General features: G+C 47.7%; 1 protein-coding gene across 2 annotated transcripts; it reads right to left on the bottom strand.

The window, feature by feature from the left end:
* Positions 1–239: 239 nt before the first annotated feature.
* On the bottom strand, positions 240–12,289 carry agbl5 (AGBL carboxypeptidase 5). 2 transcript variants are annotated; one of them, XM_078094064.1, is made up of 17 exons: positions 12,168–12,289; positions 10,667–10,910; positions 10,368–10,539; positions 10,090–10,256; positions 9,774–9,951; positions 9,496–9,674; positions 8,566–9,091; positions 8,294–8,463; positions 8,037–8,172; positions 7,035–7,255; positions 6,732–6,937; positions 6,039–6,218; positions 3,362–3,501; positions 3,168–3,220; positions 2,800–2,990; positions 2,108–2,271; positions 240–2,007 (listed from the first exon to the last, which is right to left on the bottom strand). In XM_078094064.1, the coding sequence occupies exons 2-17, from the start codon at positions 10,879–10,881 to the stop codon at positions 1,948–1,950; spliced, it is 2,958 nt and encodes a 985-aa protein (XP_077950190.1). In that variant the 5' UTR covers positions 10,882–10,910; positions 12,168–12,289; the 3' UTR covers positions 240–1,947. The 2 variants fall into 2 exon arrangements, with proteins under 2 accessions (XP_077950190.1, XP_077950191.1); XM_078094065.1 differs by lacking the exon at positions 6,039–6,218.
* Positions 12,290–13,285: the final 996 nt, after the last annotated feature.

Raw genomic sequence — 13,285 nt, 5'->3', positions numbered from 1 at the left:
CCAGCTCCACCAGTGTCCATGTGTCCTTAGGCAAGATACTTAAGTTCCAATTGCTCCCGCTGTTATTAGCCCCGAGTGGTCCGATGGAAGGGGTGTCGCTGGGTATGGTAGCTCCTGTTATCAATGTATTAATAGGTGAGTGATGACAAGTAGTGACAAAGAGCTTAGGAGGAGTAGAAAAGAGATAAAAGTACATTCTAGGAATACACACATTTGTAAAAAAAACAAAACAAATGGGAAAGGTTTTCAAGTGCCTGTGTTTATACTGCGAAGTTTAATTAAAGATTCAACAAAGTATCTTATTAGTCACAGTGAGTGGTAATCAGTTGGATGTGAATACATAAATACAACTGTAACCATTTACCTTACACAAACTATTGATATGGTAGTGGATAGATTTATCAATATATATATCTGTATATCCAATCCGTTTTATTTATAAAGCACAGTTTAAATGAACACAAAGGTTCCCAATGTGCTGTACAATAAAATAAACATAATAAATAAATCGACTGTCCTCCCCAGATAAAATATCTGCACATAAAATCAACAACCTACGTAGTGTTGAAAGCCAAAGAAAAGAGGTGCGTTTTAAAATGAGACCGTGCTCCTCACTGTCTAATGTGCAGCGGCGGTTCGTTCCATAGTTCTGGAGCTGCGACAGAAAACGCTCGGTCGCCTCTGAGCGTCAGCCTCGTTTCTGGAAACCTCAGAGATGGGCTGCGTGTGTAGGGGAATATATCTGTATACACGGTGTCGCTAAAAAGTATTTATGGTGCCTGGTTTCAATTTACAAACATACAAGTAAATGAAATCCTTTTAAAAACTGCATTTTTTTTAGTTAAACATTTCATCTAATATAATGAGTTGGATGTATATATTGCATGTACACTCACCAGCCACTATATTGGGTACACCTTGCTAGTGTATTATATGTTTGTTATATACACCTAATATATGGTCCTAAAAAGAGAAAATATCAACTGTGACAGCAAGTATATACACCTATTATGTAGTGTGTACAAAAATATGACCCCGCCCGTTGGACCGTATCATGTTGTATTATTTTAAACCCACTTCTGGAAATGTAAATTGTCAAGATCCATTTAAAAGTCTTATATTTCCATTGCTGGAGGAAGAGACACAGTGGAGATGAATGACGTATTTGCAGTGTCAGGAACTGGTTGTTCTAATTGGAACAATACAAAACATTGTGAACAGGGGTGTGTATTTGGGACACAGAGCCCAGGACCGTAATCTGCTAAACCCAAAGTTCAACTTTATTGTTTCCACTCAAATAGAAACTGAATGAACCAGGACTCGTCCTGTGGCCGCGTGCAGGAGAAGCCTCCCAAGGCTTCATGGGATTTGGTGTCCACTCGCTACGGCTTCTTTCACAGACATTCCAACTAGAGGCTGACCAGCTGGATAAGAAACCACTCTTCTTCTGTAGCAATACTTGGATTACTTGCTACTACATTACTACACGGCTGGTTGGTTCTTTTTCGGTCACCCAACTGTTGTTCCGGTATTTTCAGAACACCGTTCAAGCCCACGCAGAATGCATCGTCACACAGCTGATCTTAATTCAAAAGGACATCCGTAAATTCTTATTTTTTCATATTCGCACTGCTGTTTTACAGTTTCACATTTCAGTCTCTTCATGGGAGCAAATTGCCTTAAATCCGTGTAAAACAAGGTATGGAGAATGAAACACTGCCAACCCCTGAATAATGACATTGTTCATGACATTGGCCGACTATGTTGCAACAGCATGTGTGCAACAACCATACATGCTGTTGACATCTGAGGAAATACTTTTAAACATTACGTACCGAGACGCCCGAGTGATGTCGCTTTCTGTATCCTAGTTTCAATGGAACTGGTCACATTATTGTAATTTAGGCTCCCAACCAGCACGCGGCTGGTTCCTCTTCTGTGTAGCTGCTAGGCTTCTCCGCACAAGCTCACAGTCTCAGGTAGGAGCATTGCTGGAGTTCCCTCAAGCTTCAAAGACAACAAGGTGTACACATTGCTGTTCATTCATGTTCAGCATCCGTCTGCGAATTAGCGCTACTTGACAAGCGATGTGTGTGTTTGTTGTCACCTGTTGCACTGCTCCCTCCTCTTCGTGGGCCCTTTCTGTAATAGCGTCTCCTCCGTGGTGGAGACTCCTTCCTGGGCCTTCCTTCATCAGTGCTTCAGAAGGCTTGGCCCCCTCCTCCCCTGATACACGCGCGGTGTTAACCGGTGACACGGGCGGTGCACATACTGGGAAGAGGAATTGCAAAAGCAGTGTCATGCAGCACCTAAAACTTAATCAATATCTTCTGTGATGATCGGACGATTGCGTGGGAATATACAGCAGCGCCTATCAGAACAAAACGGAGTGGTAAACGCATGGAAACGGTGAGCAGAAGTTCAAAATGCCGTCAAATGGCCGTTCTGAAGAGGAGTGTATCCGGTCGCTGCTGTTTTCTCTCAGCTGCAACCTTCAAGCGGGACCTTCATGCTAATGTCTGCATCCTTCAAAGCTCCCGAAGTCAATGGTTACATGCCGATAGTTAACGTGTGTAATGTTTACCGTGTTCGCCATCGGGGCCTAACACGCCACCGTGCTTACCCCTCAACACAAAGTACAGCGGTGGCTGATGGGAATCAGGAAACAAAGTGTAGTAAAAAATAATGTTATGCCATCAACAGCTTATGTGCATTGGGGCACCGACACGTTAGTCATATGTATAACTCAGTTGGACTGGTGGGATCATTAGACACGGAACTGTGTGTGTGTACACATGCCTGACAGGTGTCGATGGAGGCCCGGTCTGAGCAGCTTCCACAGCCTCATGGTGGCTGAATCCTCCTTTTCTCCAGGTGAAAGTGGGTCAATGCAGGTCGGGGGGTTTTTACTGCCATGTGCAGGATGGGCGGCTTCGGTGGAAGCCGCCCTCCGAACGGGGATGCGGCTCACGTGAGGTTGCAGCTCATACCTGGACGGCCATCAAAAAGGTGAACATGGTTCAACGCTCGTTTATTACCTTATTTTGAATCATTATTCCCTTTATCGGCATGTACTGTTTCTCAGATGGATCTTTTCCCACTAACAACCCAACGTTTGACCTCTTGGCTCTAAATATGTTCCGTGTGAGATACAAGATTGGACTCACTTGCTCATTTTGATGGAGGACAGGATATGTTCCGGCCCCCAGTGGTTAGCAGTCTGTGACAGATGGAGACATCACAGCGAGACCCAATGAACCAAATCAATGTTGCTTGAAGGGTGCGTTGCAGTAAAACACGCCGGTACATCATGCGATGTGAAGAATACGCAGTGCGAGTGAGCATCAAAAGGTCAGCTGACCTCTGTGCGGGCTTCTGCTTGGTGACGAGCGACCGTACGGGTCCGGCAGCCGCCGCCGCCTTCACGCCGCCCGGGAAAAGGCATCCCGGACCGGCCCGCTGAACTGGGGTTTCCGGCCTGAAAATCTGGACAGCTGAGGCCTGTTAAGCAGACAGCAGGACATGAACACAAGAAAAGCAGAGAGAGCAGCAGAGGAGAAACAGCGTTGGATTCTTAAACCCCAAAAAATGTTGCCTGTGTTTTGACTTGACACTCTGGTTCAATCTAACAGGAGAGCGACGTCGACTTCCGAGCCGTTCCGACCGACGAGCCAACAAACATCACACACACAGATAGACGTTGCTTCACAAAGGGATGTCTTTAATTCCAATGGTGGCAACACAGAGACGGTGAAAGACAGCAGCACATTTAAGAAGGTGGCGTTCCATTGCACGGAGCAGCGCTCAACTACCAACCCTACTCTGGTGTAGGCGGCGAGCGCCACGTTGAAGGAAACGGCGCCGTTGTCGCAGGGAGCACGAAGCACAAAGACCGGGGGGAGAATGGGACAATTAGTGGGCTTAAAGCTAAAGCACATTTTGTCATTCTTCACGAGGAGACATATGAACTGAAACAACTATGTAACAGGACATTAATGTTCACAGCAAGAAAGCAGAATGAGAAATCCGTGTTCTCTATCAGTTTTCACGGCGCTAGAAGCAACGGGCCGAGACTACGTGGGCCGCGTCGTCCTCTTCGTCACAGAACACATTGTGTCCCCGGAGCACAAAACTCTCTCAGCGACATCGTCATCTAGTACAGTAAGAGAACCACTGGCAGCATATTGGGCGTTTGGGCGACAATTGACCTAAGCTGCATGTCTTTTGAGTGACATCTAGGATCAAACACACGGGCCTTTTGATGATAAGGCCAGGGACCCCCCCCAAGCCCCCCCCCGTTGCCTTTCATGAAAAGGTCCCACGCAACCCACCATCTGCTCAAAACCTTTGTGTTGGTACGGAACGGTAAAAAAAAAATATAGACCCGTCCTCCTAGTGTTGGTTTAGGCGTGCGTACTAATAAAGCCACTTATAGTGGGCTGTGAGGGGGGAGATTCTTCACATGGGTGGTGAAGAAGACGAGCTGCGGGTTTGGAAGGAATGAGAAAAAGCCTCCACAACGCGCTGCTCAGTATGCGTCAGCGGATGAAGGCCCACCGTGGCTACGGCGCGGGAACAGGACGACGCAGCTGCTGGGAGTCAAGGCCAGATGTTCCAGAAGGTCACCTCTCCTGGTCTCGCTAGACACGCTAAATACTCCAAACACAGGGCCTCAGCAAGTACTCCGAGTGCAGCCCACTAACCCCAGACAAACACTCAAATCGATCCACCGCGACAAGACGTTCTCACAACATGTGAACTTTGACCTCTAACAGCCTGCTAATGTTCATGTTGAGCCAGAACAACACACACATGCGCTTGAATAAATAATAATCAGCGTTTTCTTCACCAGTTTGATGAAACATGTAATGCAATTTGATCTCAAAACTTTTATTTACATCCAAATCAAAACTGGAATGGTATTTGAAATAACAACCGTGACTTTGACCAAGCAAAGTGTTTCTATATAAGATTGCCGGTTGGCAATCGGCTCCAGTGAGAAACCTTTTTCCTCTCAGCGGAATCCTGTGAGGAGGTTTCTGGGATCCTCGTGTAAATAACTACACACTTGGATGATGCAGGTGTCAAAAGCTCAGAACTCATTGGCTGACTTACATACTAAAAGTAAACCGCACTCCCAATCAATTCAATTCACTCTGCAGAACGCTGCTTCCCACTGAAGATGATTTAACGCCGTGATCCGCTTGCACCTCGTTTCACATCAAAACATTACAGAGCAAAATGCATAAACAATGAAAAAAGAAACAGAAGAAGAAGGTTCTTAAAATATCATACAGACAAAAGTCACATTCTCTTCAGTCGAATTCTGAAAATCATATTTCTCAAAAATAAAATCAGACTCAATAAATAATTGGAATACACAAGTGCAAAATGGCAAAATTAAATCTGTATAATTGGTACGGTAGCTGATCGTGAACAGCTCCCATCGAAAACAGAACAAAAGAATCATTCTTTATAGATGATCTGTTAGTAGAATATTTCCAATATTCACGTAGACTGCAAATATCTTCTGCAACAATCACAATTACGTTGCCAAGCAACTCAATGTCTTTGCTAAACACATTAAACAGTGTGCAGGTCACCATGTGACAGAAGCAACACAGCGACACACACGATACAATACATGTCATTACGCAGGGACTCGCAGGACAAAAACAATATTCCAGGGAACATTTAGAAGTGCTAGCACCAAGCGCCGGTGAAATCCCCAAAACACACACACACACACACACACACACACACACACTAGATCAAATAGTGATTTGCACGTGTTTTGGCTCTCTGGCAGAACTAAAAACACACCACCTACATTCACCCCGTCCAGCCACACACACCCACGGCGAGCTCTCATAGGTCCGGTTGGATTGCGTGCTGGGGGGCCCCGGCTGGAGCGGCGGTGCTTGACGTTAGGCCGTGAAGGAGCAAGGGGCTCAGTTTGGAGACCAGCCCGGGACGGGGCACAGCCTGCAGGGAGGGGAGCAGGGCGGAGAGGCTCGGGGACCGGACGGAGTACAGACCTGTCACGGTGACGGAGGCCGGGAGGGGACGGGGGTCCGCTGCGCACACGGAGGACGAGGAGGAGGAGGAGGAGGAGGAAGGGGGAGAGAGCGGGGGGAGGGAGGGCGCGTGGCTGTTGCTGGGAGAACGCGGGACGGAGCGGAGGTGGGGTGGGCGTCTCCTCTCCTGGGGCTTAGGGTCTACAGAGAGGAAGACACACACACATGCGCCCGCTCAGAGACATGCGGGGGACGGGGGGAGGACACGTCCACACGTATCCGAAGGCCGCGACGCGAGAGACAGACGCCCATTGTTGTGACAATCACATCCCCCAAAAGGGACTGGGCTCATGTGGGAGACAGCTGCAGCGTGGGACGTCATGCTGGGTCATACTGACATTCCAGAACACAGTAATGCATTAGTCCACATGTTCAAATCTCAGACCAATTGGACGTCCCCCAAGGCATTAAAGCTGTAGCTAACCGTCCCGTGCCAAAGTGTCCCTGAGCCAAAGTGACCCCCTAATTGCTCCCCGGGCGCCTTTCCGGCAGAATATGGGACATCCAGAGCGAGAGAGAGTGGGGGTAGACCCAGGGAGAGGGGAGGATAGGACATGCCAGCCAGTAACACAAGAGGTTGACGGAGGGGGTGGGGGGGGCGGGGGAGGGTTTAGACAAAACAACACCGCCTCATTCCTCCAACGATGGACTTACCCCTGACCGGCCCGAGCGTCTTGTTCCCTCCCCGTCCGCCGGCGTGCGTGCCATTGTGCTGTGTGTGCGTCCGGGGTGGGGCGCAGCCGAAGGTGAAGCTCGGGGAGGTGTGCATCTTGGGGGAGGGCGTCTGGCCGCTGCCGCTGTGGCTGTTGCAGCGAACGCTGCGGCTGAGCGTGTTCTCCGACGCCGAGGCGGACAAGCAGCTGGAAGAAAGAGGGCGCAGACAGAAACGCATGAGCCCAACGTCGCCGCGGCAACTACAGCGGCTTGCCTCTGGCGTTCCGACGCGTGCAGACTGACTGGTTGAAGGTCTTTGGCGGGGACGCCTTGCTGCCGTTGTGGTGTGTCCTCGGCGGAGGATGAGCGTGGGCGTGCGTCGCGTTCAGGCCTTTGGTGTTGCGGACGTGCTTGAGGATCCAAGCGCGAAGGTTCATGAGGCAGCTGTGCTCGGACAGCACCAGCCGGGGCCAGGGGTTACACTCGGCCATGTCCAGGGCGGAGATGGCCACGGCGCGGCCCACCTGGTGCACAACATCCGTTAGTCTGTCAGCAACGTCCCAGTTCAACCTTCTTACACCTCCGTCTATTGAAAACACAACTTTGCACTTTGTGTTGTATCTCTTGAGGTCAAGTTGGTAGGTAACTTTTGCAGTTATCAAAATAAAAAAAATCATCAACGTGCAACAACCGTGGAAATATGAGCTGATGACCGATGAGTAGCTTCGGATTCCTGGGATGAAAATTGAATCATTCACATACCAAAAACCTGCAATCCGTACACATGTGCGTGCTAAACACTGTGAATTGATCGTCTACTACGATGAAAAAATGTCTACTGTTTGAAGTCAGCCATTAAAATCATAGAAACGCCCAATAATATGAAAATAACTGGACATTAGTGCATTTAACTAAGGACTCTTATGACGTTATCACTCACATTTCTCTATTTCTTTTAGGTTGATATAAGATCGGTGAATGTTAAATAGGAGAAGACCTGCATATGTCTCTTTTTTTTTTATAGTCTTTCCAGTCAAAGTACTTCAACGCTTTATGCCATTATTCACACACTGATGACAGGAGCCACCATCCGCCATCTGAAGGCTTCACTTTTTAGACCTGCAGGTGGCAGCCTTGCCCAACGGTACCATGTGACCAAACTTCTAGGTTTGGCTCTACGGCTTCAAAGCCCAGCACTCTCCCCGAGGGCCTCCTCTGAGCCCCGTGTCAATATTATTTGCATTTTGTCAAAACGATACTGGGTGCGAAGTTTAATTGTGAACATAGACTGAAAAACCCACCTACCTGCTCAAATATCTCCGGAGTGTATTTCGGAGGAAAGGATGGGGGCGGAGGTGGGGTTGCTCGTCCGTTGTCGTGGCAAGCCGGTGGGATGGTGTTCATGGTTTTTCCTGTGTTGTAGTTGCACTCTAAAGTGTAGCTAAGGGGGAAATGTACATTTACAACTTGCAAACCGAGTTGAGAACGCAGGAGCTGACATAAGGCGATGAGTGAGAGCGCTTTTTGTTCGAACGAATGCTCTGCGCACCCATCGGTCTGACCTGTGAAGCAGCCCCAGGGCCTTGTGAACGGCCACCCGCCCGCTGCCTTCCTTGGACTGCCCATCCCTCTTGTCTCGCGCATACATGTTTTTCTCGGAGAAGTTGCAGCCCAGAAAGTCAAAGTGGGCCGAGTTCACAGCGATCAGCCTGGGATACAGCATGTTCTCTACCTGCACAGAGGAGAAGCGGATCAGATGACAATGTTATCAACACAAATCGAAACAACTGAAATGAAAGAAACTAATATGAGACTCGTGTTTTCCAATATTCACCTGCTGGCTCTCATCCGGGAGGTTATTTCCATACATGAAGCAGCCCCGTTTAGAAGCGTGGCCATGTAGATCCACATAATATGCCACCCCCCCCCCATGGGGCGGAATAGACTGCTGTACCTCCGCCTCTGGGGCCGTTACCTCCTCAGCAACAGGAGCTACAGTCTCAGAGGAGCTCGATGAGCTGTTTTGGTCCCCCCTCCCCGTCCCCGAGGAGGCCCAGACGTTTTCCTCCATCGCCATGGAAATGTCCGGTGGGCTCTTGTCATTCTCTGCATTCCGTTGGTTCAGGCTGACTTCGAGCGAGGTGAAGGGAGGAGACTGATGCTGATTGGCGAGTTTGATGCCGAGGGGCGGGGTCTCCGTGCGCGGGGGGCTATTGCAGTGAGCGATGGACTGCGCGTTGTGCAGGCGGTTGTTTGTGTGGTGGTAGAGTAAAAGTGTTTTGGCTGCATAGATGGAGGGATGCAGCTCAGGGCTGGGGTTCAGGTACTGTCTGTTCAAGTTCACACCTCTGGAATCAGTCCTGCAAAAAAGCATTACGTTGATTATACACATACTTACGTACTTGCAGCAGATGCCCTACCAAACATGTCTCACTATTACCGGTTTCAATAAATGACAGGTGTGTAGGGAAAACAGTCCATTATGATGAAACCTGATTCATCCAAGCTGACGCTGTATAAAAGGTAACCAGGTTTCTGATCAGGATTTAACATCTAATATTAAAAATAACTTCTGGTATCCCTGTTTTATTCTCTATTAGCTACGTGTTATAAATGGTAGATCAGTGTAGCCTGAAAGGACATGACATCGTATTCCCAAGAACTCTTCAAAAACACATTGGAAATGGGAAAAACGGCCCTCTTTCGACAAGAAGTCCATTAACCAATACAAACCATGCCATCCAGAGTCCAACATGCTTCTCACCTGTAGTGCCCACGAATGACCCCGTCCGGGTTGAGCATGGGGATGAGCTTGAAAACAAACGTGTTCCGGAGCGCGTGAGCCCGAGGGTCGTCTTTTCTCAGGATGAAGCTGAGGAAGCCGTTGAACACGAAGGATGAGGGAGTCTCCCCGGGGTGCACCCGACTGCTCAGGAAAAAAACCTGCAGACAACACGCGGACACAGCAGCTTCAGCCTAAGCTGTTGCCATTTGCAAGCCCTCACAGTTACGCTGGGACCGTTGGTGCAGATTCGGCGATACCCGTTTGCCGGGGAAGCGGTGAGGTCTTGGCGTGTTGCCGTCGGGGAACAGCTTGGGCAGACGGGTTTCTCTCTCCTCATGCATTCTGTTGCAGTTGGTCACAGTGATCAGATCCACCCTATTGCCATCCAGCGAGTGGCATAACAACTCCCTATGATAATACACACTGTCCGGGGCACTGAGGGAGAGGATGGACATGGTTTGGGAGAAAATCAATGAGAAATGCTTTGATTAGGGTCATTTAAAAAGTACTACCAGTCTCAAACATATATATTGCGCGTGTGTTTTAGGCCTTTTCTTGTGCGTTGCGTTGTACCTGCTGGGACTGAGTTGGGCAGCATTAGGGTGGCTTTTGTCAAACCGCTGCATCATCTCCTGGCACTCGCTGTAGGAGAAGGGGAAGCAGAAGGAGAAGTAGGTGGTCGCTCCTCGCACTTCCGACAGCCGGTGGGAGAAGGAGAGGATGAACTGGCCCTCCACAATCTGCGAGGGGCCCCAAAAGAACAAGGCGCATATTATTTGGACGCGGAGAACGGCTGCCTGCACCAGTGGCGCCGGATCCTCTTGCTGACCGCCTCCGATCGCGGGACGCACCTCAGCCGTGGGTCTGTCCCGGACCCTTTCCCAGCGGCTCTTCCCGGGTAAAGTGCGCACGAGGGGAGCCATTCCCTGGCTGTAGAGCTTCCTCTGGTTGTTCATGTTCATCACATTGATCTTCAGTGTCTTTCCAGCCGCGGCACCCCGCACGCTAAAGTGAAACCACGACCTCAAGGGAAAAACAAAGAAAAAATACATCATTGGGGATTATAAATGGAACGGAATCAATAGAGTCGTGTGCGGCAGGTAGCACAACATAAACAAGAGGGACATGTTGTGGTTTTCTTGGTTGATACCGGTTTCCATTCTCGTGTTCTGTGCCCCCGCAGTCTGGCTGCGTCCACACGTTGAACTCATAGTCGGGGGTAAAGTTTGACCCGCAGAGGACACTCCCGCCGGGAGCTACATCGCCGGGGGGGCTCGAGCTGCCCTTCTCCACCTTCTCCACGCGCGCCAAGTTGCCCGAGTCGAACTTGGAGCTGAACAGAATATTCCCAAAACGGGCCTCCATGGTTCTGAACGCTCAATTTCACTTGAAGCCTGCAAGGAAATCAGAGAAACGCCATCAAATTTACAATGAGAAAAAAAAAACGTGAACTGCTGTTGGAAACACACTAAAATATGAGTGATTTAAACACAATGTTACATTTAGTCACTGTTTTGTGCCCATCACTGGATGCAGGACAGGCGACTGCATGAATATAGTATTTGATCTGGATTCTGAGTTATGATCACAGTTCTTGATATCTGCATGTGGTGTGTTGACTTTGGTAAGTAAGAGTCATTTGTGTCTTAGATATCCAAAATAGACAGCTGAGGCAAGGCAGAGCATTTTATTGGTATAGCACAGTTAGAATACAATACTGAGGTTCCAAAATGCTGCAGTCTTTAATCTAGATTCAAAGGAGGCGAAGGAGCAGCTTTGTGGGACTTTGCTCCAGATAAGTGGAGCAGAAAAACTGAACTTTGCTTCTCCATGTTTAGTTTGGATTCTGGGAACAGCGTAACTCTTTGCACCAATTATGAAATTAAAGATTTAAAGAAGAAGGCCATCTGTAGTTGCAAACTAAGATAACAGAAAGGGGAGGTAGCTACTTGTAATCTACGGTGCAGAATGCAATTGAATTGTATTTATTTATTTATTTCCCCTCATGAATCAAATGGGGAGAAACATGGCGTTAGATAAAGATACAGTTAAATAAGTTAACGTGAGGTCAAGTTGTTTAAATGCATAACAGCGACAGCGTGAGGCCAGTGAAGAGAATACAACCATGGCCCAACAAAACCAAACACGCAGGATCTCTGGATTCACGGTGTTCAGGGCGCAGATCAACGTGCACGGCTGCTTTTATTCATTCATTCATTCATTCATTCATCCATTCATTCATTGATGACCCCGACGCTCAGCGCTGGAACATCATGGCTGCTGTTTGATTTCTCCACCGGAGCAACAACAACAACAGCTGACCGAGATCTGCGCGGAGCAAAGCGGGCGAACGAGCGACTGCAAGCGCTGCCGTCGGTGAACAAAGACGCGTTCTTTTAACACTAACCGCGCTAAATGTCGCCTGACATTTCACTATAACGCTATGTTATAACAAGGCCAATGGCGCTAGCATCCTTTTCTTAGCTACGGAGGCTAACGCAGCTAACGTTACATTACCGAACTAACGGTCGCTGTTTGAGATGAGGTGGGCTTTTTTTAACAAGATACGCAGCTCGCTTTCATTACATGTTTAATGCGTGTAATCATGACAATGCTTCTAGAAACAATAGACGATGCGTTTTCAGTCTTACTAAGCTATTTTGGCTGGATGTCCGTCTTTGTTTTCATCGTCCTTCTCAGCCCTCAAGTCGTATCTGAATGCTGCTTTCAGGTTTCTCTGTAGAAATGAATGCTGCTTTCAGGGTTCTCTGTAGAAATGAATGCTGCTTTCAGGGTTCTCTGTAGAAATGAATGCTGCTTTCAAGTTTCTCTGTAGAAATGAATGATGCATTCAGGTTTCTCTGTAGAAATGAATGCTGCTTTCAAGTTTCTCTGTAGAAATGAATGATGCATTCAGGTTTCTCTGTAGAAATGAATGCTGCTTTCAAGTTTCTCTGTAGAAACGAATGCTGCTTTCAGGTTTCTCTGTGGAAATGGATGCTGCTTTCAGGTTTCTCTGTAGAAATGAATGCTGCTTTCAGGTTTCTCTGTAGAAATTAATGCTGCTTTCAAGTTTCTCCGTAGAAATGAATGATGCATTCAGGTTTCTCCGTGGAAATGAATGCTGCTTCCAGGGTTCTCTGTAGAAATGAATGCTGCTTTCAAGTTTCTCTGTAGAATTGAATGATGCATTCAGGTTCCTCTGTAGAAATGAATGCTGCTTTGAAACGTTGTCCCTAATGGTTATAGTAACAAAGTGGGATGTTAAAACAAGCTGTTCAAACAATTTGTCAATATTAAAGGCAAAATTAAAAATAATTAAAAATAATAATTAATGAATTCATATTATTAACAGATAGTTATAGCTATACATGCCAATGTGCACATAGAGATAAACAATACTGGTACGACTCAGTCTTACACGGCCACCACGGCCCTGTAATTCAAACCGCCCGATTTGATAGAAAATGAATTAAATCTATATGTTTTTTGACAAAACTTGACCAGTCTTATGCCATGTATATTCTGTATATTCCACTTCATTTTCATCCTGTAGTAATTTATATCAGAGTTTATAAAACTGAAGCGTGTGCCACTGGATTCTATTCAAATCAGATGAAACAGACGTAGATTGGGCTTTACTTTTACCTTCAGTCGCAAAACCCGACATGTGACGGGATGGAGTATTGGAGGATGGAGACTTGGACTTCGTTCATGATACCAACTGCCGACGGGAAGAAACTGTTCCAGACGGTGACAGAGGAGCAAA

This window comes from Gasterosteus aculeatus, chromosome 18, assembly GCF_964276395.1.
Source record: "Gasterosteus aculeatus chromosome 18, fGasAcu3.hap1.1, whole genome shotgun sequence".
Lineage (NCBI taxonomy): Eukaryota > Metazoa > Chordata > Actinopteri > Perciformes > Gasterosteidae > Gasterosteus > Gasterosteus aculeatus.
Note: the sequence above shows the minus strand (reverse complement) of the source record. Positions and strands in the feature narration are given on the sequence as shown.